This window comes from Heptranchias perlo, chromosome 1, assembly GCF_035084215.1.
Source record: "Heptranchias perlo isolate sHepPer1 chromosome 1, sHepPer1.hap1, whole genome shotgun sequence".
NCBI lineage: Eukaryota > Metazoa > Chordata > Chondrichthyes > Hexanchiformes > Hexanchidae > Heptranchias > Heptranchias perlo.
The window spans coordinates 53,535,081-53,562,968 of record NC_090325.1 but is presented as its reverse complement, the minus strand read 5'-3'; the positions used below and the strand labels follow the sequence as shown (position 1 = coordinate 53,562,968).

The 27,888-nt window shown below is 46.2% G+C and overlaps 1 protein-coding gene across 1 annotated transcript in view; it reads left to right on the top strand.

Moving 5' to 3' along the window:
* Positions 1–1,353: 1,353 nt before the first annotated feature.
* LOC137327495 (octapeptide-repeat protein T2-like) overlaps positions 1,354–27,888 on the top strand; it is a 35,163-nt gene continuing 8,628 nt past the window's right edge. The window contains exon 1 of the mRNA XM_067993658.1: positions 1,354–1,402. Within this exon, the coding sequence (XP_067849759.1) occupies positions 1,354–1,402 (49 nt within the window). The remainder of the gene's footprint in view (positions 1,403–27,888) is intronic.

Sequence of the window (27,888 nt, the reverse complement as noted above, 5' to 3'; positions counted from 1 at the left end):
CAAAATCACTGACGAGGCCTAAATGTTAATGGGGAACTCTCCACATTGCTGTTGAAATGTTCATAGGCTCATCATTTGACACCCCCCCCCCCCACATGGAAGATCATTTTATGATAGTATCCTCAATCAGGGCGGGCTGCCCTAATGGACTTTGAATTTACAGTGCTCAGCTATTTGAAATGCCATCTTTTCAAGAACAACAAATCATATATAATATGCAGTATTTAATTATCTTTGATAGCGAGTTCACCTGTTATTTAGGGTTAACATATTATTTTACCTGAGACAATAATTCCTAAAAATGTTAAACTCATTTTCAGGTATTAAACTTGGTTTGAGCATAGTGAACTGGGATCATGATAAAATGATAGTTTAATCTCAGTAATAAGTTAATTTTGATTGCGAACACCCTGACCATACGTACTTCAACTCTTCAGCAGCTTCAGAACTTCCTGTTATCACTCAATCATGTTTTCATGATTGGCTATTAACTCCCTATTAATTGGCTTATTCCTTTCCAAATATATATGCCAAGACACTCAGCCATCTCTTGCCTATTTAAATGGTAATTATTAGAGGAATTATTTCAGATTCATTTCAATTTGTTCTATGTCCCGACGTGGGTCAGAAACCATTTATAATTCCCAATAAACTTAGCAGGGATCTATCATGATCTGACAAAAGCAACATGACATTGTCTGCATAGAAATTAATCTCAGGGTTCCTTCCATCTACTGTTATTCCATGCATTTGGTTTTTAGAGGTTGCTAATCATGGTTGTCAGTAGTTTTATAATGAGTACAAACCAGAGGTGATAAACACAGTGAGATTGATAATGTGCAATGGTTTGGAGCATTACAGACTGATGGGACATTGATTTGCACTCACATGTCTCCATATTTTTAAATTTTCAATATCAGCAATGTCACTGTGGAAAGAGGCCAGGTATAGTCCAGGAGAGAGTGAGAATTCCAAGGGAGTCATACCCAGGTCAATGTCATGCACTGTGTATCATTTGACACAAAGTGACTTGTTGGTGCAGTTTCTTTCCTTCTCAGCCATTGTTGGTGCATGAGTTGGGGATTGAATAAAGGCTGTGCACTACTAAATCCCACATCCTCCAATCTGCACGCCAGAACTCACCAATCTACCGATCTGAGTTGGTACCAGGCCTGCGAGAGGGTGTGCACCAAGGTTCTGTGCTGATGCACTAGAGGCCTTGGTGCAAGAGGTGGTCAGAATGCGGGGCATCCTATGTCCGCAGGGGGGCAAGAGGCCCTTCAGACATATGCTCAAGAGGCAGTGGGAGGCAGTAGGGGACAAAGTCAATGTCATGCGCACAACACCACGAACATGGATGCAGTGCAGAAAGAAGTTCAATGCTTTGATATGAGTGGTCAAGGTGAGTGAGGTCAACTGTCAAGTGGTATCTCCTACCAACGTCACCACTGCTCCATGCACGGCACCCCGATCACCCACCTACCAACAAACTCCAATGAGATGATTCCTCTCACCCTCACACATTACCACTGTTGCAAGCCGCACACCTATAACTGCACAGGTCACACGGACTGGCAGCTATTCAATCATGACAGGCATATCACCCAAATATCCTGCAGGACACTCACCAACACATGTCCTGCTTTCTTGCAGGAGAAGGTGGTGCATAACAGGAGGCAGCAAGTGGCAGTGGCTCCATGGAACATGAACCTGTTGTCCTTTCTCAGGATGACAGCATTCCTGTCCCACCTCTGCCACTCCACCAGTGCCCTTGCTGTTGCCTGTCAGCTGGCCAGCCCAATCCTTGTAGATTATTGAAACTTTATTATAGGAACATAAGAACAAGAGTAGGCCATTTAGCCCCTCAAGCCTGTTCCGCCTTTCAGTGAGATCGTGGTTGATCTGTGACCTAACTCCATATACCCGCCTTAGCCCCATATCCCTCAATACCTTTGGTTAACAAAAATCTATCAATCTCAGATTTAAAATTAACAATTGAGCTAGTATCAACTGCCATTTGCAGAAGAGCGTCCCAAACTTCTACCACCCTTTGCGTGTAGAAGCGTTTCTTAACTTCACTCCTGCAAATCCTGGCTCTAATTTTTAGGCTATGTCCCCTAGTCCCAGTATTCAAGTGTAGGAGACCTCCAAAAACAGGTACAAATGCATCAGCAGCCAGAAGAAATAATCCAGCAACTATCCTGTAACTCCTGCATGATCCCTTTAAATAGGGCTGGTGGGGGGTCCTCCATGCTGTTTATGGCCTGTTCAGCTGTGCGAGGTTAAGACAATGCATTGGCTGAAGCGTTGAGTTCCAAAATTGTATCTGTCCCTTTAAATCAGCGTTGCACATTGATCTAATGCATATTCTCCTTACTGTACACGTTGCTGACGTTCGTTATCTGCGCATGCGCAAACACCTTTTCCAAGATGGAATCCAGCACACGTCACCCTAGAAGCATGCGCCTGCATTCCAGGTGCCATTTTGGATCCTTAGGAGGCTGTGTAGCACCTACAAAACGGGCACTATGCGGTCCAATTTATAGCCCACCGGGTTCCGTTGACCGTACCTCCAGTGAGAGACCACTACTACCCATCAGAAAAGGACAGGGATCTGGTTGTTCTGGGTTCCTGCTGCTTCCAGGACTTTTTAGCTTGCCTTAACAGGGACAGAACCTCTGGCCCTTAAAAAGTCAAAGGTCCAGAGGGGGAACAGACAGGGGCAGGGACTCCCTGCTCCAGGAGTTCCTGCTTCCCTGGCTCATTTGCGACCCAGTGCATTACTGGAAGCATACAGGCCTCCAGATGAGTGAAAATGGAACCCATTAGGGTGGGATATCCAGATTAGGTAAGTAGCCTAGATACCTGAAGAAAGATAAAAACTTTTTTAAAAATCCTGATTGGTCCTATTACGCAGTGGGCGGAAGGGGACATGGCTAGGGTCATGGGAGGTTGTGACATGCGGGGTCAATCCCCTCTCCCAGTGTCAGGCAGGCGCAGGGTTTTCCGGTTGCAAGGGGCAGGCGAGCACAGGAGATGTGTCTGAAGTGGCACTTGCTTCCTCCAGCCCCATGCAAGTTAGGTGCCTTCCCATTGACCTTGCAAACTCTGGAGGGCAGCAGGAGATGTGGTCCCAGCTTAACCATTGGGATCACATGGGCAGCTAAGTGCAAGACTACCTGCAAATATGATTGGTGACCATCTTGACTGGCAGAACCAATCAGACTTTGCTGGCTGATCACTCTGGCATGCAGGACCATGTAAAGCATGTAATGCTGTGATTGGAGAATTATCCAGAAAAGCCATTAGCTAGGCCTTCAGATGTACCTTTGCTTTCTCCGGCCTGTTGATGCAATCTACCTCCTCATGCACTAATTGTCTGCCAAAGCAAACTCTGGCCATTTTTGCCTGCACATGTGGTTGTGTGGGTAGTGGTGGGTGAGCATAGAGCATCCCTCATGCAGCCCAACCTGCTTGGCATCCATTTGGGGCTCCTCGTCTTCTGTTTTCTAGCACCTCAAATAGGGGGATTCCTATTGAGAAACCCAATGATTCCAGTAATGTGCTGCAGACAAAAAAAATACTTGAAGTCAATGGAAAGTAAAATTGGGCGGGCTGTAAAACGGACGACCAATCCGATCCTATCAGTTTTCCGCCGGCAGGTTAAGTTAAAAATACCTCCAATTGCTTCTTTTAATGGAAAATTAATATAGTTAATGAGTCACCCAAGTTTTGGTAATCTTAGTACATTAACCTGAAGTGCATAAAAACCTGTAGTAATAAAAAATGTTATATTTTCAACTGAAGATATCACTGCTTGTGAATCATTTAAAAACAAATAAAATGGCAAAACAATGTATTTGCTTTTTCTTCTAGTTCACGGTATTGTAGACTAGTTCTCATTAAGAACATTTCTATCTGCTCTGAGATGAAAGGCTTCTATTCGTATCCCACTCTAAGCAAAATCAAGTAATTTCTGTTATTTGGCTCTTTTACAAACTCATTGCCCAGATCCTTGACCTTTTATTCCAGCACCAATAACTTCTGTTGTTTTTCCTTTCACTAATAATACATTATTATCCTTCCTCTCAGCAATGCCTTGGCAGTTTCCCAAATGATAGAGAGCGAGGTTGCTGACTTGGTATTATTTATTGCAAACATTTTGATTTCTATTAATCATATATTCTAATTAACTTGGACCCTGTGATAATTGTACTTTCAATCTCTGTTGATATGATTGAAATTGGCATGGCTTCAAATGTAAACATGGGCCTTATAATCAAATAGTCAGAAATAAATTGTATATATTTGCCGTCTTATATATAAAAAAACAAATAAAAGTACATTTGATAGTAAAGCACTTTTTGATGGTGCGAAAAAGATTAATGGGGAAATTTTTACTGCTCCTGCACCTGGGGGTATTAAATTGCCTGAGTACAGCACATAGAAGAAAATTCGGAGGGGAAGAGTGTATGTCCATAAAAAAGCCCACCTGATTTTCCAACCATTTAAGTTGTGCCCCTGATAATCCTCTGTAGCCTAGACCTATGCACAACTGCTGCCGAGGGTACCGTGGGTGTGCTCTGCCCTGAAGTGGCGTTTGGTCTTAGGTCCATTTGCAAACCGTGAGTATGTGCCAGATGCGTGCAGCCCCTGGGACTCGGCATGTCCCCAATTGCAAGGAAGAACTTTTGGCATTCCTGCAGGTCTTAAAACACTGCAACAACATTAAGGTGCCCATGACCTACCGACTTGAAGGTTTTGTGTAGCGAGTTCCCTAGCTGAAGTCGACCTGCTGAAATGGTGCCTGACGTGTGGCAGCTGTATCAGGGGCTGAACGGTGACTGTTGTATCTTTGCTGTTGGCTTAACTTAGTTGGGGATGCCTGGGAATTGGCACAGTCAATCTCAGCACAAGGATGGTGGGCACGATGGACAAAGAAGAAGAGAACCCTGCTTTGATGGTGAAAATGTGAACTGCTGACCAGAGGAAGTGGAGTGCAGATAGGATGTATTATTGATCAATCATGGCCACAGAGTTGGAAAATCAGTGACATTGAACTTGGCAGCTGATGGCAGACAGAGTGAATGCCTCCAGCATTGTTCGAGGGAGGTGGCTGCAGTGCCAGAAGAAAGTCAATGATCTGACCAGGAGAGGCCAGATGGACAGGGGCAACTCCCCCTGGTATTCTTGCTCTGTACCAACTGGCGGTAGGCTGTTTCAACCCATCACCTGGGCCAGTTTTTAATGCTGGAAAAGATACCTCAGAAATTGGAGGGTTCAGACAAGGGGCAAGTGCGAGGCAGTCTAAGATGAGATTAGCGTGCATGTGCATAAATGCACGTAGCGTGGTGAATAAGGGTTGGTGAGCTGCAGGCACAAGTTGTCACTTGGGACTATGATATAGTGGCAATAACAGAGACTAGGCTCAAAGGGGAGGATTGGGCACTTAATATTGCTGGCTACAAGGTACTCAGGAAAGATAGGGAAGAAAAGAAAGGAGCCTGGGTGGGGGTTTTGGCAGTATTGATCAAAGAAACTATTATAGCACTGGAAAGGGATGATGTAGTTGAGGGGTCAAAGACAGAATCTATTTGGTTACAAAGGAGGTATTACGCTACTGGGTGTATACTATAGGCCACCAATCAGTGGGAAGGAGATAGAGGAGCAAATTTGCAGGCAAACTACACAAAGATGCAAGAATTATAGAGTAGTGGGGGGCTTCAATTATCCCAATATAGACTGGGATAGTAACAGTGTAAAGGGCAAAGAGGGGGAGGAATTGCTGAAATGTGTTCAAGAGAACTTTCTGGAACAGTGTGTTACCAGTCGAACCAGGAAGGAAACAGTGCTGGATCTAGTTCTGGGGAATGAAGTGGGGCTGGAGGAGTATGTTTCAGCATTTGAGGTACAGTGATCATAAAGGTTTAGAATAGTTATGGAAAAGGACAAGGAACAATCAAATGTGAAAATGCTCAACTGGAGGAGGGCAAATTTCTGTGAGTAAAAGGGGATCTTGCCCAGGTGGATTGGAATCAAAAATTGGCAGGCAAAACAGTAATTGAACAATAGGAGGCCTTCAAGGGGGAGTTAGTTCAGAAAAAAAGTAAACACATCCCCATGAGGGGGAAAGGAAGGGCATCCAAAGCTAGAGCTCCCTGGATGACTAAAGATATAAAGATTAAAATGAATCAGTAAAAAGAGGCTTATGACAAATGTAAGGTTCATAATACAGTAGAGATGCAAGCTGAATAAATAAAGTACAGGGGAGATTTTAAAAAGGGAATAAGAGGGGCAAAGAGAGAGTATGAGAATAGATTATCGGTTAACATGAAAGGGAACTCAAAAGTCATTTTATAAACATATAAATAGTTAAAGGATAGTCAAAGGAAGCATGGGACTGATTAGGGACAAAAAAGATCTTCTTGTGGAGGCAGAGGGCATGACCGAGGTACTAAATGAATACTTCGCATCCGTCTTCACTAGAGAAGAGGATGCTGCCATTGTAGCAGTAAAGGAGGAGGTAGTAGCGATATTGGATAGGATAAAAATAGATAAAGAGGAAGTACTTAAAAGATTGGCAGTACTCAATGTAGAAAAGTCACCCGGTCCAGATGGGATGCAGCCTAGGTTACTGAGGGAAGTAAGGATAGAAATTGCTGAGGCTCTGGCCACAATCTTCCAATCCTCCTTAGATATGGGGATGGTGCCAAAGAACTGGAGGATTGCAAATGTTATACCCCTGCTCAAAAAAGTGGAGAGGGATAAACCCGACAAATACAGGCCAGTCAACCTAACATTGGTGGTGGGGAAACTTTTAGAGAAAATAATCCAGGACAAAATAAATTAGCACTTGGAAAAGTATGGGCTAATAAATGAAAGTTAGCACAGATTTGTTAAAGGAAAATTGTGTTTGACTAACTTGATAGAGTTCTTTGATGAAGTAACGGAATGGGTTAATGAGGGTAATGCGGTTGATGTTGTGTATATGGACTTTCAAAAGGCATTTGATAAAGTACCACATAATTGTTAGCAAAATTAAAGCACATAGGATTAAAGGGACAGTGGCAGCGTGGATACAAAATTGGTTAGGGGACAGAAATCAGAGAGTGGCGGTGAACAGTTGTTTCTCAGAATGGAGGGAACTATACAGTTCCCTAGGGGCCAGTATTAGGACCATTGCTCTTTTTGATATATATTAATGAAGTGGACTTGGGTATAGAGGGAATAATTTAAAAGTTTGCAGATGACACGAAACTTGGAAATGTAATAAACAATGGGAAAGATAGTAACAGAATTTAGGAGTACATAGACAGACTGGTGAAATGGGCAGACACATGGCAGATCATAATATCATAAGGTTTAGAATAGCTATGGAAAAGGACATGGACCATTTCAGGCAGTAAAAATATTCACTTGAAGGAGGGCCAGTTTCGGTGGGATGAGAACAGATCTAGCCTGGGTAAATTGGAATCAAAGATTGGCAGGCAAAACTGTAGTTGAACATTGGAGGAGATGGTTCAGGTACAGTCTAGGTACATTCCCACAAGACAGAAATGTAGGGAACTAAATCCAGAGCTCCCTGGATGACAAAAGAGATAGAGAGTAAGACGAAGCAGAAAAAAGGGGTGTATGACAGATGTCAGGTTGATAACACAAGTGAAAACTAGGCAGAATACAAAAAGTTCACAGGGGAAGTGAAAAAGGAAATAAGAGGGGCAAAGAGAGAGTATGAGAATAGACTGGCAGCCAACATAAAAGGGAATCCAAAAGTCTTCTATAGGCATGTAAACAGGAAATGGGTAGTAAGAGGAGGGATGGGGCCAATTAGGGACCAAAAAGGAGATCTACTCATGGAGGCAGAGGGCATGGCCGAGGTACTAAATGAGTACTTTGCATCTGTCTTTACCAAGGAAGAAGATGCTGCCAGAGACTCAGTAAAGGAAGATATAGTTGAGATTCTGAATGGGCTAAAAATTAATAAAGAGGAGGTACTAGAAAGGCGAGCTATACTTAAAGTAGATAAGTCACCCGGTCGGATGGAATGCATCCTAGGTTGCTGAGGGAAGTAAGGGTGGAAATTGCGGAGGTATTGGCCATAATCTTCCAAACATCTTCAGATACGAGGGTGGTGTCAGAGGACTGGAGAACTGCAAATGTTACACCCTTGTTTAAAAAAGCGTGTAAGGACACTATACTATATAATATATGCCAGTCAGTTTAACCTCGGTGGCAGGGAAACTTTTAGAAATGATAATCTGGGACAGAATTAGCAGTCACTTGGACAAGTGTAGATTAATTAGGGAAAGCTGCATGGATTTGTTAAAGGCAAATCATGTTTAATCAACTTGATAGAGTTTTTTGATGAGGCAACAGCAAGGGTTGATGAGGGCAATGCAGTTGATGTGGTGTATATGGACTTTCAAAAGGCGTTTCATGAAGTGCCGCATAATAGGCTTATCTTCATGATTGAAGCGCATGGAGTAAAAGGGGCAGTAGCAGCATGGATTCAGAATTGGCTAAGTAACAGGAAACAGAGTAATGGTGGACGGTTGTTTTTCAGACTGTAGGGAGGTGTACAGTGATGTTCTCCAGGAGGTGTACAGTGCTTTTCTTGATATATACTAATGGACTTGGGTGTACAGGGCACAATTCCGAAATTTGCAGATGACACAAAACTTTTAAGTTTAGCGAACAGTGACGAGGATAGTTTTCTTTTATTCGTTCATGGGATGTGGATGTCGCTGGCGAGGCCAGCATTTATTGCCCATCCCTAATTGCCCTTGAGAAGGTGGTGGTGAGCCGCTTTCTTGAACCGCTGCAGTCCGTGTGATGAAGGTTCTCCCACAGTGCTGTTAGGAAGGGATCTTAGGATTTTGACCCAGCGATGATGAAGGAACGGCGATATATTTCCAAGTTGGGATGGTGTGTGACTTGGAGGGGAACGTGCAGGTGGTGTTGTTCCTATGTACCTGCTGCTCTTGTCCTTCTAGATGGTAGAGGTCGCGGGTTTGGGAGGTGCTGTCGAAGAAGTCTTGGCGAGTTGCTGCATTGCATCCTGTGGATGGTACACAGTGCAGCCACAGTGCGCCGGTGGTGAAGGGAGTGAATGTTTATGGTGGTGTATGGGGTGCCAATCATGTGAGCTGCTTTGTCCTGGAGGGTGTCGAGTTTCTTGAGTGTTGTTGGAGCTGCACTCATTCAAGCAAGTGGAGAGTATTCCATCACACTCCTGACTTGTGTCTTGTAGATGGTGGAAAGGCTTTGGGGAGTCAGGAGGTGAGTCACTCGCCGCAGAATACACAGCCTCTGACCTGCTCTTGTAGCCACAGTATTTATGTGGCTGGTCCAGTTATGTTTCTGGTCAATGGTGACCCCCAGGATGTTGATGGTGGGGGATTCAGCGATGGTAATGCCGTTGAATGTCAAGGGGAGGTGGTTAGACTCTCTCTTGTTGGAGATGGTCATTGCCTGGCAGTTGTCTGGCGCAAATGTTACTTGCCACTTATCAGCCCAAGCCTGGATGTTGTCCAGGTCTTGCTGCATACGGGCATGGACTGCATCATTATCTGAGGGGTTGTGAATGGAACTGAACACTGTGCAATTATCAGCGAACATCCCCATTTCTGACCTTATGATGGAGGGAAGGTCATTGGTGAAGTAGCTGAAGATGGTTGGGCCTAGGACACTGCCTTGAGGAACTCCTGCTGCAATGTCCTGGGGCTGAGATGATTGGCCACCAACAACCACTGCCATCTTCCTTTGTGTTAGGTATGATTCCAGCCACTAGAGAGTTTTCCCCCTGATTCCCATTGACTTCAATTTTACTAGGGATCCTTGGTGCCACACTCAGTCAAATGCTGCCTTGATGTCAAGGGCAGTCACTCTCACCTCACCTCTGGAATTCAGCTCTTTTGTCCATGTTTGGACCAAGGCTATAATGAGGTCTGGAGCAGAACCCAAACTGAGCATCAGTGAGCAGGTTATTGGTGAGTAAGTGCCGCTTGATAGCACTGTCGACGACACCTTCCATCACTTTGCTGATGATTGAGAGTAGACTGATGGGGCGTTAATTGGCCGGATTGGATTTGTCCTTTTTGTGGACAGGACATATCTGGGCAATTTTCCACATTGTCGGGTGGATGCCAGTGTTGTAGCTGTACTGGAACAGTTTGGCTAGAAGCGCGGCTAGTTCTGAAGCACAAGTCTTCAGCATTACAGCTGGGATGTTGTCGGGGCCCATAGCCTTTGCTGTATCCAGTGCATTCAGCCGTTTCTTGATATCACGTGGAGTGAATCGAATTGGCTGAAGACTGGCTTCTGTGATGGTGGGGATATCGGGAGTAGGCCGAGATGGATCATCCACTCGGCACTTCTGGCTGAAGATGGTTGCAAACGCTTCAGCCTTGTCTTTTGCACTCACGTGCTGGACTCTGCCATCATTGAGGATGGGGATGTTTACAGAGCCTCCTCCTCCCTTTAGTTGTTTAATTGTCCACCACCGTTCACGACTGTATGTGGCAGTACTGCAGATCTTTGATCTGATCTGTTGGTTGTGAAATCGCTTAGTTCTGTCTATAGCACGTTGCTTCCGCTGTTTAGCATGCATGTAGTCCTGAGTTGTAGGATCTGGAATGCACTGCCTGAGGGAGTGGTGGAGGCAGATTCAATCGTGGTCTTGAAAAGGGAACTGGATAAATACTTGAAAGGAAAAAAAAATTAGGGCTACGGGGATAGGGCGGGGGAGTGGAACTACCTGGATAGCTCTTGCATAGAGCTGGCATGGACTCGATCAGTTGAATGGCCTCCTTCCATGCTGTAACTTTTCTATGATTCTAGATGAATTTTAATGCGGAGAATTGTGAAGTGATGCATTTTGGTAGGAAGAATGAGGAGAGACAATATAAACTAAATGGTACAATTTTAAAGGGGGTGCAGGAACAGAGAGACCTGGGGTGCACATACACAAATCTTTGAAGGTGGTAGGACAAGTTGAGAAGGCTGTTAAAAAAGCATATGGGATCCTGGGCTTTATTAATAAAGGAGTAGAGTACAAAAGCAAGGAAGTTATGATACAATGACTATGCCACCATAGGATGGTCATTTCACCTGCTGGTAAGCAGAGTTTTGTGTATACATCTAAGTCTATGTGCAAAAAGCTCTGCTATTCCCAATTTAAGAGTGGGATGAGTGGGATGGAATAACTTGGTGCTGCCTACTCACAGCACAGTCATAATCATTCCACTGCAAAAACAGTAATTGCAGAATTTATACAGTGTTAGAGTCAAGGCTCTACGTTTCTCCTCCCTCAAAAAGGATGTAGAATACTTGCAGTTAGTCCAGGCTCCCCAATCCTTAACTTCCTATTTTCTATTTGTATAGTCTACTGCCCTTCTGTAGATTCAGAAACCTATACTGAGTATCTTTCCAAATATCTTCTTCTCTTTCTACTTTAAGTCTGCTATGCACCTACCCCTTGATTCCCTTCTACACCACATCAGTTAAAGTTGTTTGGTAGCTTTTTTATCTGCCTAGAAAGATACAATGTGATTACGCAACCCCACTCCCTTTTTCCATTTTCCTTGGTATTTACTTTAAACCGCTAATCTGTAAAACACTTCAAGATGTTTTCTGTATGTGAGGAACTCTATAGAACTTCAAGCTGCTGTTGTTATATAACTGACTTTCACATCACTGGAAGGCCATTGCATTGCTAAAATATAACTGCCTTGTTTCTACTGGATGTTATATCGACAACTCTTCGTCTGGAACTGGCTGATGGATAATCCCTCCCCCAAACGATGACAATGGTCAGGAATTTCCTCGGAGCTGCTCCCACTCTGCTGCTGTAACTTTGCCGGAAGTACAGTGGCAGCCCTGTTTACGAGTGCAAATGGCGTTTCTGCTGCACTTCTGGCAAAGTTTTGGCGGTGGAATGGGAGCAGCTCCAAAGAGATTCGAGGAGGTTAATCTCTATTCCAACAGTTTGATTTTCATGCCTGATGTTCTGTTAAATGCCCACTCTACTTCACAAGGATAAATTATATGAATTCATGCTTCAGGCATGGTGCATTGCCTGTTACAATTACATATCAGATATTCAGGCTTGGAAATCAGTGGGCACTAGGGCTGGTCCAGGCCTACAATGACAGAAAAGAAACAATGTTAGATTGCTGGGTCCATGAGCTTACATTGCAGTGTATGTGGCAATTGTGTGCATGCCTGTGTGGGAGTAAGTGTGAAAGTGCACAAGATATAGGATTAGGATGGTACTAACCCTGAGCATGGAGGAGACATGCAGCCTCACCTTCCCCTACTTCCTCCATCTATTATTTGCAAAGATCCCTGCAAGGGTGGCCTCCTACAAGAGAGACAAGGGTTTACCATTTCTAAGCCTCCTCAAGTTCAGGCCTGTTCTTTTCTATTATGTATCATCTTGTCATGCAAGCAGTGAAATAGGTTTAGCATATTGTAAGTTGAAGGAGCACATACATAGTGATAGACATGAGCCCACCAGCAGCCCATCTTGTGTGTCAGTAAATGACAATGCATCATGTAGCACTATTGTGTTACAGTAATCTTATATGTGAAGCTCTTTGAAGATGTCAGTGTGCCAAAGTTTTCAATTGTAAGTTGCAACTTGAATGTGTGCCCTGCTCGGTATGGTTATGCATAATAAGTAATGAAAGAGCTCTAAAGATGTATAGTATCTTGGCTATCAATCAACATTAAGTGTACACCAGATAGATATGGAGCATATTATAACATGTACACTTGAACCATCTATCTGGCTAATGATACTTTTAGGGTGTCTTACCTTGGCAACTCACTTAAGGTGTGCCATCTTCTTACATATTTATTACTGGAGTACAGAGCATGTTGCATTTCATGACCATTTGAAATAATGGGGGTGTGAAGCCTCATTGATCTATCTCGCCTGCCTTCCTACTGTCTTAGCATTGATGTATGATGATGTATTTCAGTTTCAAGATACGAGTCTAATTTTACCTTGAGACGATCTATGCTACTTGCCATACAACCTCCCTCATTAAGCTGTTCCAAAAAATTGGCCACACTCTCATTAATGATTTTAAATCGTGTTTGAATGTACGCCTTCACAGCTTATACTCATCTTCTGTTCTGCTGTCTTTTACCAAGTTAAGTAGTCAAATAGAATGATCACCTATACTCATAAGCCTTATTAATTTGAAAACTTCAATTGTATCCCACTCAGCCTTCTCTCCAATGAGAACATTCCCAGTTTCATTCTCTATCTCTCTTATCTTAGTAGCTTTTCTCTGTACCTTTTCTATCTCAGCAACATCCTTTCTGTAGTGTGGGTTCCAGAAATGCACACATTACCCTTGATGGAGCCGGCTACTGCTATGTATAATGGTATGATTACTTTGTTTGATCTAAACTCCATTCCTCTTTTTATGCAACCTACAATCCCATTGTTTTTCTCACAGCAGCCAGACATCAGCTTGATGATCTACCTACTATGCATCCCAGATCCCTTTTCTGATCCGGCTACATTAATATTTTCCTATTAATCCTGTAATGTGTGACTTTACACTTATTTGTATTAAAGTGCATCTGCCAATTCTCCACCCATCTCCCAAAACAGTCTCAGTCCTCCTGTAACTTGTCCCCAGCTTTCGATGTATTAACCATGCCTGCTATTTCAGAGTCATCCATAAACCTTGGGATGAAGCTACTGGTGTCCTCTTCCAGATCATTTATGAAAAGGTTGAGGAGTACCAATCCCAACATCAAGCCATGCAGGACTTCACTCATCACACCTCTCCACCCAGAATACTTCCCATTCCAATCTCCTATTGCCCAGCCACAATTCAATTCTCTCAGTGCATTGTGCAAGTACCACATCCATTAATTTTCTGAACTTATTTTCTATGAGGAATGCTTCAATAGCCTTACTAAAATTCAAATATATCACATCTATATTCTTGCCTTTATCTACATCTTATGTTATTCTATCAAATGAATATATTTAAGAAGGAGCTAGATAGATTTCTAGACACAAAAGGCATCAAGGGGTATGGAGAGAGAGCGGGAATATGGTATTGAGATAGACGATCAGCCATGATCATATTGAATGGCGGAGCAGGCTCGAAGGGTCGAATGGCCTACTGCTGCTCCTATTTTCTATGTTTCTATGTTTCTAAAAAATTCTGTTAGATTGCTTTGGCATAACTTCCCTTTTTATAAATCTGAATAATTAGTTTGTATCTCTCTACGGGCTTCATTACCTTGTCCTTAATAATTGATCTAGAATTTTCCCTGGGACTGATGTGAGACTAACTGATCTATAGTTACCCAGATCCCTCAAGATGTTGATCTTGGGCCTTAAGAATATCTATGTTTCCCTCATTTAACTGTATCCAGTATTTCAGTCTCCCTTGAATTCTCTTTCATGTCCTGCCTTTCCTTTATGATTTCCTTAATCTATATTGCTACATCTCCTCCTCTAGGCTTACCATATAACTCTGCTAAACAATTTATACCCTTCCAATGTTGTATCCCATTTGTACGTCTCCCTCACTAGCTTTCCATTATACCTTTAATGTCCACAAGCTCTGCATGCACCAACCCTTCTAACTCGACTATTCTCGCTTTAGTGTACAGCCCCTATTACCTGTCATGCCACTAGGTGGCAATCTAACAGGAATTCAAATGTTAATTTACAACGCTGATCTGAAACAGTTATCTGTCATGCCACTAGGTGGTGCCGCATTATCTTTTCCACACAAATCATTCGAAATGCTTTCTGAAAAAAAGTTGCCATTTTTTCTTAGTAACAGAAATTTCTAATGCCCAAAATAAGAGTTTAAGCAAAATAATTTTAAAAAGTAAAATTTACTTATCTCACAATAACATACAGAAATGTATCCATTGAATCATCTTTTGTGAAATTTAGTACCTTCATTAAAGTTTTTATTTGAAGGCCTCAGCCTCTTTAAAAAACTTAGAGTTGGACTTGATATTTTTGCTCACGTCTGTAACTCTGTTAACTGACTATAGATTGTCTGAGCATGTGCAGTGCATCCAATTCCCCAAGACACATCTGAATCATTTCGCCAGCTGCACTGCAGGAATATTTTTCTTCAGATTCCAGCAGTTCTCGCTTAGTTGTTTTTTCTAAGAAAATCTATATTTTCAAAAATTTCAAAAGTTTTAATCAGGTATTGGGTGTTTTTCTAAAACATAAGGGCCTGGAATTTGCTCCAAAAATAACAGAGAGCCAAACAGCGCTCACCAATATTTAAAGGCAAATGGAAGACGCAAATCTAGAAGTTGTTCTACGAGATTCCCTGGTCATCCCTAAGTTGCATAGAAAAGACAGCTCACTGGTGAAATGAATGGACCAGCACACAGTTGCTACACTGCCCAGCTGGAAACAAACTAATCTATACAGAAAATGGTACGCTGGGTTTTTTAGGTCTAAACTAACTTTTAATGACTGCCGAACAATCTTTCTGGCACTGAGAGAGAGTGAGAAAAGTGACAAACTGTATTGAAAACAAACATATTGTAGCTTTTGTTTGGTGCTCCATAAACTTCAGAAAGTGTATTAGGAAAGCGAGAAAGAGAAAGAGTAAATTTTCAATTTACTGCCAGAGCATAAAACCTCCATTGCAGGTCTAGTGCCCATTATAGAAATTGCTTGATTTTTTTTCCCATTGACCATATTCTCCAACTTAATCCGTGCATCATCTTGGGAGATCCATTAGGTATTTACTACATGCTGAGGCGTGACCTGCCACTGACCTCACCGAAAAACTGATGATCATAGAATCACAGAAAGGTTACAGCACGGAAGGAGGACATTCGGCCCATCGAGTCCGCACCGGCTCTATGCAAGAGCAATCCAGGTAGTCCCATTTCTCACCCTTTCCCCGTAGCCCTGCAATTTTTTTACTTTCAAGTATTTATCCAGTTCCCTTTTGAAGGCCGTGATTGCATCTGCCTCCACCACTCACTCAGGCAGTGCATTCCAGATTCAAACAACTTGCTGTATAAAAAAGTTTTTCCTCATGTCACCTTTGGTTCTTTTGCCAATCACCTTAAATCTATGTCCTCTGGTTCTTGACCCTTCTGCCAATGGGAAAAGTTTCTCTCTATCTACTTTGTCTAGACCCTTCATGATTTTGAATACCTCTATCAAATCTCCTCTCAACCTTCTCTGTTCCAGCTTCTCCAGTCTATCCACACAACTAAAGTCCCGCATCCCTGGAATCATTCTAATAAATCTCTTCTGCACTCTGTCAAAGGCCTTCACATCTTTTCTAAAGTGCGGTGCCCAGAACTGGACACAATACTCCAGTTGTGGCCAAACCAGTGTTTTATAAAGGTTCATCATGACTTCCTTACTTTTGTACTCTATGCCTCTATTTATAAAGCCCAGAATCCCGTATGCTTTTTTAACTGCTTTCTCAACCTGCCCTGCCACCTTCAACGACTTGTGCACATATACCCCCAGATCTCTCTGTTCCTGTACTTCTTTTAGTTAATATTGCCTCTCCTCATTCTTTCTCCGAAATGTATCACTTTGCATTTTTCTGCGTTAAATTTCAACTGCCACGTGTCTGCCCATGCCTCCAGCCTGTCTATATCCTCTTGAAGTCTATCACTATCCTCCTCACTGTTCACTACCCTTTCAAGTTTCGTGTCATCTGCAAATTTTGAAATTGTGCCCTGTACACCCAAGTCTAAGTCATTAATATATATCAAGAAAAGCAGTGGTCCCAGCACCGACCCCTGGGGAACACCACTGTACGCCTCCCTCCAGTCCGAGAAACAACCGTTCACCACTACTCTCTGTTTCCTGTCACTTAGCCAATTCTGTATCCATGTTGCTACTGCCCCCTTTATTCCATGGACGCAATCTTGATGACAAGCCTACCATGCGGTACTTTATCAAACGCCTTTTGAAAGTCCATATACACCACATCAACTGCATTGCCCTCATCTACCCTCTCTGTTACCTCATCAAACAACTCTATCAGGTTAGTTAAACATGATTTGCCTTTAACAAATCCATGCTGGCATTCCCTAATCAATCCACACTTGTCCAAGTGACTGTTAATTCTGTCCCGAATTATCGTTTCTCAAAGTTTCCCCACCACTGAGATTAAACTGACTGGCTTGTAGTTGCTGGGTTTATCCTTACATCATTTTTTGAACAAGGGTGTAACATTTCCAATTCTCCAGTCCTCTGCCACCACCCCCCGTTCCTATGGATGTTTGGAAGATTATGACCAATACCTCCGCAATTTCCACCCTTACTTCCCTCAGCAACGTAGGATGCATCCCATCCGACCGGGTGACTTATCTACTTTAAGCACAGCAAACCTTTCAAGTACCTCTCCTTTATCAATTTTTAGCCCATCCAGTATCTCAACTATATCTTCCTTTACTGAGACTTTGGCAGCATCTTCTTCCTTAGTAGAGACAGGTGCAAAGTACTCTTTTAGTACCTCGGCCATGCCCTCTGCCTCCATGAGTAGATCTCCTTTTTGGTCCCTAATTGGCCCCACCCTCCTCTTACTACCCACTTACTATTTATATGCCTGTAGAAGACTTTTAGATTCCCTTTTATGTTGGCCGCCAGTCTATTCTCATACCCTCTCTTTGCCCCTCTTATTTCCTTTTTCACTTCCCCTTTGAACTTTCTATATTCTGCTGGTTCTCACTTGCGTTATCAACCTGACATCTGTCATTCGCCCCTTTTTTCTGCTTCATCTTACTCACTATCTCTTTTGTCATCCAGGGAGCTCTGGCTTTAGTTGCCCTACCTTTTCTGTCTCATGGGAATGTACCTAGACTGCACCAGAACCATCTCCTCTTTAAAGGTTGCCCACTGTTCAATTACAGTTCTGCCTGCCAACCTTTGATTCCAATTTACCCGGGCCAGATCTGTTCTCATTCCACTGAAAGTGGCCCTCCTCCAATTTACTATTTTTACATTACAGTGGTCTGTGTCCTTTTCCATAGCTATTATAAATCTTATGATAATATGATCGCTGCTCCCTAAATGCTCCCCCACTGATACTTGCTCCATTTTGCTCGCCTCATTCCCGAGAACCAAGTCCAGTAAGAGGAGGGTGGGGCCAATTAGGGACCATAAAGGAGATCTACTCATGGAGGCAGAGGGCATGGCCGAGGTATTAAATGAGTACATTGCATCTGTCTCTACCAAGGATGAAGACACAGCTCCCTAAATGCTCCCCCACTTGCTCCACTTGGTCTGCCTCCTTCCTCATTGGGCCGGAAACGTACTGGTCAAGAAAGTTATCCTGAACACATTTCAAAAATTCCTCCCCCTCTTTGCCCTTTTATATTATTACGATCCCAGTCTATATTAGGATAGTTGAAATCCCCCGTTATCACTACGCTATAGTTTTTGCACATCTCTGTAATTTCCCTGCAAATTTGTTCCTCTATATCCTTCCCACTAGTTGGTGGCCTATAGAATACACCCAGTAATGTAATGGCATCTCTATTGTTTCTCAACTCTAACCGAATAGATTCTGTCCTTGACCCCTCCAGGACATCCTCTCTCTCCAGTACTGCAATATTCTCCTTAATCCCTAACCCTAATGCCACCCCCCACTCCTTTCTTTCTTTCCCTATCTTTCCTGAACACCTTGGGCACGAATTTAGCAGGCCTGCGGGTTCCCAGCGGGTGGTCCTCCGGGAGCATCGAAAACGCGGACGGCGAAATTAGTGGGTTGCCCACGCGATCGTAGCAGGCAACCCACTAATAGGAATCAATTACCTGCTCCTCCGGGGTCCACGGCGCTGGCCTGCGCGTCGGTCGGGCTGCGCATGCGCAGTACGATCTGTCAGCTGGAGGCTCTCTAGTTAAAGGGGCAGTCCTCCACTGACAGATGCTTCAACCAATGGGACAAATTGCAGCATGGAGCAGCCCAGGGGGAAGGCTGCTCCCAGTTTAATGATGCCTCACCCCAGCTATCATCAGATGGGGTGAGGAGGAGGGGGAGGACACAGATCTTCCCCCCGGCGGGCGGGAGGAAGCGGCCTGCCTCTGCCTCCAAGAAGGCCTGGCTCGAGGTGGCAGAGGGGGTTACCTGCGCCACCAACATATGGCCCACCTGCATACAGTGCAGGAGGCGCTGCAATGACCGCAGTAGGTCAACCGCAGTGAGAACACGAGGTCTTTCCCCTACACTCCGTCTGCCACAACACTGCCCCCACCCCAAATCTCCTTCGGCACCGCCAACACTATTCTGTCACATCACCCTTCATACCCACTCACACCCCATCCTCATCTTACCTCCACATACTCACCTCGCCAGTACTCACCCCGCCACTAACATGCAACCCAATCCTCATACAATCCCATTGCTCTATCCCATACTCACCCTCTCGTGCATCTCCCTCACGGCCAGCCTCACTCAACCTGCCACCACCTGTGCTGCAGCCACAGGGCATGCATCACATATGTGCAGTAGGCAGCGTAAGGCAAACGTCTCGTCAGCATGAAGGGGGTGCACAAGGGTGTCTGAGGGTTTGTCATGGGTGTTACCCATATTGAATTTCAGAGCAACAAACAGCACACATTACATTGACACCACCACTGCCATGTCTCCGCGAATCCTGTCCGTTGTGTCCAATAATGCCCGCTCCTGGGTATCACTATGAGGACCCACCACTGATGCCACCCATCGTGTTACTGCAGAGTAGGTGCAGGTGTATTTGCAGGGCTCGTCCGCGCAGACGACTGAGAGACATCGGCGGTGTAGCCGGCTGCACCCTGGAAGGATGCGGAGGAGAAGGTGTGGAGGGCAGTGGTGACTTTGCCAGCGACAGGTAAGCAGTTGGTGCTGGGGCCAGCCAGGAGCAGCTCGGCATGAAAGAGGCTGCAGATCTCCACGACTACATGTCGAGCGAATCTGCGCCTCCCTGTGCACTGCTGCTCGGAGAGGTCCGGGGAGCTGCGCCTCGGTCTGTGGACCCTGTGGCGAGGGTAGTGCCCTCTGCGACGCGTCTCTCTCTGCGGTAGCCCTCCCTCCTGCTGTGCAGGTGGGCGTGCAACAACACCGTGTTGGGGGGATCCACGTCCCTGCGGCGGACGGCGTGGACTGCGAGGCTGCTGGTGCTGGTCATGCTCTTCGTCCTCCGAGGGTCTCCACACACCACCCATCTGGCAGGTGTTGGTCTGAGAGGTTGTGCAGGGTAGGTGTGTGGTTCCTCGGACTGGGGCTGCGGTTTCGTGTCGGTCTGTCCTCTGGCTTGGCGGGGGGTGGTGGAGGGCAGGGGTTGCCCTATGTGACGCGGTGGCCTCCTGCGTGGGTGAGGGCTCTCCCCCGAGGAGTGCACCTTGGCACCTGCCACAGGCTGCTGGCTGCAACACGCCTGGTTGGAGGGAGACTGTTTCCCCCAGTGTGGGAAACTCACTGCCTTGAACCTAAAATCCCACACTTCCTCTTTTGACAGCTGCTTCAGCTCATTAACTGACCTCAACAAGCAAGTTAAGTACACTCAAGTGGAACCCCGCTGGCTTTAATTGCCTGCGGGATTCCCACCAGCGGGGCTTGCGCGCGCAGCCCCGCACGTCAGCGCGGTACCCGGAAGTGGCCGGGATTTCGTCGCGATCGGGTCACATGACCGGAGATCGGGATTTTCGGGGCCCCCCCGCTGGTAACCCGCCGGAAACACGATCCTAAAATCGAGCCCCTTGTATCCAGGAATATTTAGTACCCAATCCTGCCCTTTTTTGAACCACCTACGTCACGTGGACCTCACTTTCGTCAGGTGGACCTCACTTTCGTCAGGTGGACCTCACTTTCATCAGGTGGATCTCACTTTCGTCAGGTGGACCTCACTTTCCTCAGGTGGATCTCACTTTCCTCAGGTGGATCTCACTTTCGTCAGGTGGACCTCATTTTCATCAGGTGGACCTCACTTTCGTCAGGTGGACCGCACTTTCGTCAGGTGGACCTCACTTTCGTCAGGTGGACCTCACTTTCATCAGGTGGATCTCACTTTCGTCAGGTGGACCTCACTTTCCTCAGGTGGATCTCACTTTCCTCAGGTGGATCTCACTTTCGTCAGGTGGACCTCATTTTCATCAGGTGGACCTCACTTTCGTCAGGTGGACCGCACTTTCGTCAGGTGGACCTCACTTTCGTCAGGTGGACCTCACTTTCGTCAGGTGGACCTCACTTTCGTCAGGTGGACCTCACTTTCGTCAGGTGGATCTCACTTTCGTCAGGTGGATCTCACTTTTGTCAGGTGGACCTCATTTTCGTCAGGTGGACCTCACTTTCGTCAGGTGGACCTCATTTTCATCAGGTGGACCTCACTTTCATCAGGTGGACCTCATTTTCGTCAGGTGGACCTCATTTTCATCAGGTGGACCTCACTTTCGTCAGGTGGATCTCATTTTCGTCAGGTGGATCTCATTTTCATCAGGTGGACCTCACTTTCATCAGGTGGACCTCACTTTCGTCAGGTGGACCTCATTTTCGTCAGGTGGATCTCACTTTCATCAGGTGGACCTCACTTTCGTCAGGTGGATCTCATTTTCGTCAGGTGGATCTCATTTTCATCAGGTGGACCTCATTTTCGTCAGGTGGACCTCACTTTCATCAGGTGGACCTCATTTTCGTCAGGTGGACCTCACTTTCGTCAGGTGGACCTCACTTTCATCAGGTGGACCTCATTTTCGTCAGGTGGACCTCACTTTCGTCAGGTGGACCTCACTTTCATCAGGTGGACCTCATTTTCGTCAGGTGGACCTCATTTTCATCAGGTGGACCTCATTTTCGTCAGGTGGACCTCACTTTCGTCAGGTGGACCTCACTTTCATCAGGTGGACCTCATTTTCGTCAGGTGGACCTCACTTTCGTCAGGTGGACCTCACTTTCGTCAGGTGGACCTCACTTTCGTCAGGTGGACCTCATTTTCGTCAGGTGGACCTCATTTTCGTCAGGTGGACCTCACTTTCGTCAGGTGGACCTCATTTTCATCAGGTGGACCTCATTTTCGTCAGGTGGACCTCATTTTCGTCAGGTGGACCTCATTTTCGTCAGGTGGACCTCACTTTCGTCAGGTGGATCTCACTTTCGTCAGGTGGACCTCACTTTCGTCAGGTGGACCTCATTTTCATCAGGTGGACCTCACTTTCATCAGGTGGACCTCACTTTCATCAGGTGGACCTCATTTTCGTCAGGTGGACCTCACTTTCGTCAGGTGGACCTCATTTTCGTCAGGTGGATCTCACTTTCATCAGGTGGACCTCACTTTCATCAGGTGGATCTCACTTTTGTCAGGTGGACCTCATTTTCGTCAGGTGGACCTCACTTTCGTCAGGTGGACCTCATTTTCATCAGGTGGACCTCACTTTCATCAGGTGGACCTCATTTTCGTCAGGTGGACCTCACTTTCATCAGGTGGACCTCACTTTCGTCAGGTGGATCTCATTTTCGTCAGGTGGATCTCATTTTCATCAGGTGGACCTCACTTTCATCAGGTGGACCTCACTTTCGTCAGGTGGACCTCATTTTCGTCAGGTGGATCTCACTTTCATCAGGTGGACCTCACTTTCGTCAGGTGGATCTCATTTTCGTCAGGTGGATCTCATTTTCATCAGGTGGACCTCATTTTCGTCAGGTGGACCTCACTTTCATCAGGTGGACCTCATTTTCGTCAGGTGGACCTCACTTTCGTCAGGTGGACCTCACTTTCATCAGGTGGACCTCATTTTCGTCAGGTGGACCTCACTTTCGTCAGGTGGACCTCACTTTCATCAGGTGGACCTCATTTTCGTCAGGTGGACCTCATTTTCATCAGGTGGACCTCATTTTCGTCAGGTGGACCTCACTTTCGTCAGGTGGACCTCACTTTCATCAGGTGGACCTCACTTTCGTCAGGTGGACCTCACTTTCGTCAGGTGGACCTCACTTTCGTCAGGTGGACCTCATTTTCGTCAGGTGGACCTCATTTTCGTCAGGTGGACCTCACTTTCGTCAGGTGGACCTCATTTTCATCAGGTGGACCTCATTTTCGTCAGGTGGACCTCATTTTCGTCAGGTGGACCTCATTTTCGTCAGGTGGACCTCACTTTCGTCAGGTGGATCTCACTTTCGTCAGGTGGACCTCACTTTCGTCAGGTGGACCTCATTTTCATCAGGTGGACCTCACTTTCATCAGGTGGACCTCACTTTCATCAGGTGGACCTCATTTTCGTCAGGTGGACCTCACTTTCGTCAGGTGGACCTCATTTTCGTCAGGTGGATCTCACTTTCATCAGGTGGACCTCATTTTCATCAGGTGGACCTCATTTTCGTCAGGTGGACCTCACTTTCATCAGGTGGACCTCACTTTCGTCAGGTGGATCTCATTTTCGTCAGGTGGATCTCACTTTCATCAGGTGGACCTCACTTTCGTCAGGTGGATCTCATTTTCGTCAGGTGGATCTCATTTTCATCAGGTGGACTTCATTTTCGTCAGGTGGACCTCACTTTCGTCAGGTGGACCTCACTTTCGTCAGGTGGACCTCACTTTCGTCAGGTGGACCTCACTTTCGTCAGGTGGACCTCACTTTCATCAGGTGGACCTCACTTTCGTCAGGTGGACCTCACTTTCATCAGGTGGACCTCATTTTCGTCAGGTGGACCTCATTTTCGTCAGGTGGACCTCACTTTCGTCAGGTGGACCTCAATTTCGTCAGGTGGACCTCACTTTCGTCAGGTGGACCTCACTTTCGTCAGGTGGACCTCATTTTCGTCAGGTGGACCTCATTTTCATCAGGTGGACCTCATTTTCGTCAGGTGGACCTCACTTTCGTCAGGTGGATCTCACTTTCGTCAGGTGGACCTCACTTTCGTCAGGTGGACCTCATTTTCATCAGGTGGACCTCACTTTCATCAGGTGGACCTCACTTTCATCAGGTGGACCTCATTTTCGTCAGGTGGACCTCACTTTCGTCAGGTGGATCTCACTTTCGTCAGGTGGACCTCACTTTCGTCAGGTGGACCTCATTTTCATCAGGTGGACCTCACTTTCATCAGGTGGACCTCACTTTCATCAGGTGGACCTCATTTTCGTCAGGTGGACCTCACTTTCGTCAGGTGGACCTCATTTTCGTCAGGTGGATCTCACTTTCATCAGGTGGACCTCATTTTCATCAGGTGGACCTCATTTTCGTCAGGTGGACCTCACTTTCATCAGGTGGACCTCACTTTCGTCAGGTGGATCTCATTTTCGTCAGGTGGATCTCACTTTCATCAGGTGGACCTCACTTTCGTCAGGTGGATCTCATTTTCGTCAGGTGGATCTCATTTTCATCAGGTGGACTTCATTTTCGTCAGGTGGACCTCACTTTCGTCAGGTGGACCTCACTTTCGTCAGGTGGACCTCACTTTCGTCAGGTGGACCTCACTTTCGTCAGGTGGACCTCACTTTCATCAGGTGGACCTCATTTTCGTCAGGTGGATCTCACTTTCATCAGGTGGACCTCACTTTCGTCAGGTGGATCTCATTTTCGTCAGGTGGATCTCATTTTCATCAGGTGGACCTCATTTTCGTCAGGTGGACCTCACTTTCATCAGGTGGACCTCATTTTCGTCAGGTGGACCTCACTTTCGTCAGGTGGACCTCACTTTCATCAGGTGGACCTCATTTTCGTCAGGTGGACCTCACTTTCGTCAGGTGGACCTCACTTTCATCAGGTGGACCTCATTTTCGTCAGGTGGACCTCATTTTCATCAGGTGGACCTCATTTTCGTCAGGTGGACCTCACTTTCGTCAGGTGGACCTCACTTTCATCAGGTGGACCTCATTTTCGTCAGGTGGACCTCACTTTCGTCAGGTGGACCTCACTTTCGTCAGGTGGACCTCACTTTCGTCAGGTGGACCTCATTTTCGTCAGGTGGACCTCATTTTCGTCAGGTGGACCTCACTTTCGTCAGGTGGACCTCATTTTCATCAGGTGGACCTCATTTTCGTCAGGTGGACCTCATTTTCGTCAGGTGGACCTCATTTTCGTCAGGTGGACCTCACTTTCGTCAGGTGGATCTCACTTTCGTCAGGTGGACCTCACTTTCGTCAGGTGGACCTCATTTTCATCAGGTGGACCTCACTTTCATCAGGTGGACCTCACTTTCATCAGGTGGACCTCATTTTCGTCAGGTGGACCTCACTTTCGTCAGGTGGACCTCATTTTCGTCAGGTGGATCTCACTTTCATCAGGTGGACCTCATTTTCATCAGGTGGACCTCATTTTCGTCAGGTGGACCTCACTTTCATCAGGTGGACCTCACTTTCGTCAGGTGGATCTCATTTTCGTCAGGTGGATCTCACTTTCATCAGGTGGACCTCACTTTCGTCAGGTGGATCTCATTTTCGTCAGGTGGATCTCATTTTCATCAGGTGGACTTCATTTTCGTCAGGTGGACCTCACTTTCGTCAGGTGGACCTCACTTTCGTCAGGTGGACCTCACTTTCGTCAGGTGGACCTCACTTTCGTCAGGTGGACCTCACTTTCGTCAGGTGGACCTCACTTTCATCAGGTGGACCTCATTTTCGTCAGGTGGACCTCATTTTCGTCAGGTGGACCTCACTTTCGTCAGGTGGACCTCAATTTCGTCAGGTGGACCTCACTTTCGTCAGGTGGACCTCACTTTCGTCAGGTGGACCTCATTTTCGTCAGGTGGACCTCATTTTCGTCAGGTGGACCTCACTTTCGTCAGGTGGATCTCACTTTCGTCAGGTGGACCTCACTTTCGTCAGGTGGACCTCATTTTCATCAGGTGGACCTCACTTTCATCAGGTGGACCTCACTTTCATCAGGTGGACCTCATTTTCGTCAGGTGGACCTCACTTTCGTCAGGTGGATCTCACTTTCGTCAGGTGGACCTCACTTTCGTCAGGTGGACCTCATTTTCATCAGGTGGACCTCACTTTCATCAGGTGGACCTCACTTTCATCAGGTGGACCTCATTTTCGTCAGGTGGACCTCACTTTCGTCAGGTGGACCTCATTTTCGTCAGGTGGATCTCACTTTCATCAGGTGGACCTCATTTTCATCAGGTGGACCTCATTTTCGTCAGGTGGACCTCACTTTCATCAGGTGGACCTCACTTTCGTCAGGTGGATCTCATTTTCGTCAGGTGGATCTCACTTTCATCAGGTGGACCTCACTTTCGTCAGGTGGATCTCATTTTCGTCAGGTGGATCTCATTTTCATCAGGTGGACTTCATTTTCGTCAGGTGGACCTCACTTTCGTCAGGTGGACCTCACTTTCGTCAGGTGGACCTCACTTTCGTCAGGTGGACCTCACTTTCGTCAGGTGGACCTCACTTTCATCAGGTGGACCTCACTTTCGTCAGCTGGACCTCACTTTCATCAGGTGGACCTCATTTTCATCAGGTGGACCTCATTTTCGTCAGGTGGACCTCACTTTCGTCAGGTGGACCTCAATTTCGTCAGGTGGACCTCACTTTCGTCAGGTGGACCTCACTTTCGTCAGGTGGACCTCATTTTCGTCAGGTGGACCTCATTTTCATCAGGTGGACCTCATTTTCGTCAGGTGGACCTCACTTTCGTCAGGTGGATCTCACTTTCGTCAGGTGGACCTCACTTTCGTCAGGTGGACCTCATTTTCATCAGGTGGACCTCACTTTCATCAGGTGGACCTCACTTTCATCAGGTGGACCTCATTTTCGTCAGGTGGACCTCACTTTCGTCAGGTGGACCTCATTTTCGTCAGGTGGATCTCACTTTCATCAGGTGGACCTCATTTTCATCAGGTGGACCTCATTTTCGTCAGGTGGACCTCACTTTCATCAGGTGGACCTCACTTTCGTCAGGTGGATCTCATTTTCGTCAGGTGGATCTCACTTTCATCAGGTGGACCTCACTTTCGTCAGGTGGATCTCATTTTCGTCAGGTGGATCTCATTTTCATCAGGTGGACTTCATTTTCGTCAGGTGGACCTCACTTTCGTCAGGTGGACCTCACTTTCGTCAGGTGGACCTCACTTTCGTCAGGTGGACCTCACTTTCGTCAGGTGGACCTCACTTTCATCAGGTGGACCTCACTTTCGTCAGGTGGACCTCACTTTCATCAGGTGGACCTCATTTTCGTCAGGTGGACCTCATTTTCGTCAGGTGGACCTCACTTTCGTCAGGTGGACCTCAATTTCGTCAGGTGGACCTCACTTTCGTCAGGTGGACCTCACTTTCGTCAGGTGGACCTCATTTTCGTCAGGTGGACCTCACTTTCGTCAGGTGGACCTCACTTTCGTCAGGTGGACCCCACTTTCGTCAGGTGGACCTCATTTTCGTCAGGTGGACCTCACTTTCGTCAGGTGGATCTCACTTTCGTCAGGTGGACCTCACTTTCGTCAGGAGGACCTCATTTTCGTCAGGTGGACGTCACTTTCGTCAGGTGGACCTCACTTTCGTCAGGTGGATCTCACTTTCGTCAGGTGGACCTCATTTTCATCAGGTGGACCTCATTTTCGTCAGGTGGACCTCACTTTCGTCAGGTGGACCTCACTTTCGTCAGGTGGACCTCATTTTCGTCAGGTGGACCTCACTTTCGTCAGGTGGACCTCACTTTCGTCAGGTGGACCTCATTTTCGTCAGGTGGACCTCACTTTCGTCAGGTGGACCTCACATTCATCAGGTGGACCTCACGTTCATCAGGTGGACCTCACTTTCGTCAGGTGGACCTCACTTTCGTCAGGTGGATCTCACTTTCATCAGGTGGACCTTAGTCTCATCAGGTGGACCTCACTTTCGTCAGGTGGACCTCACTTTCGTCAGGTGGATCTCACTTTCGTCAGGTGGACCTCATTTTCGTCAGGTGGACCTCACTTTCATCAGGTGGACCTC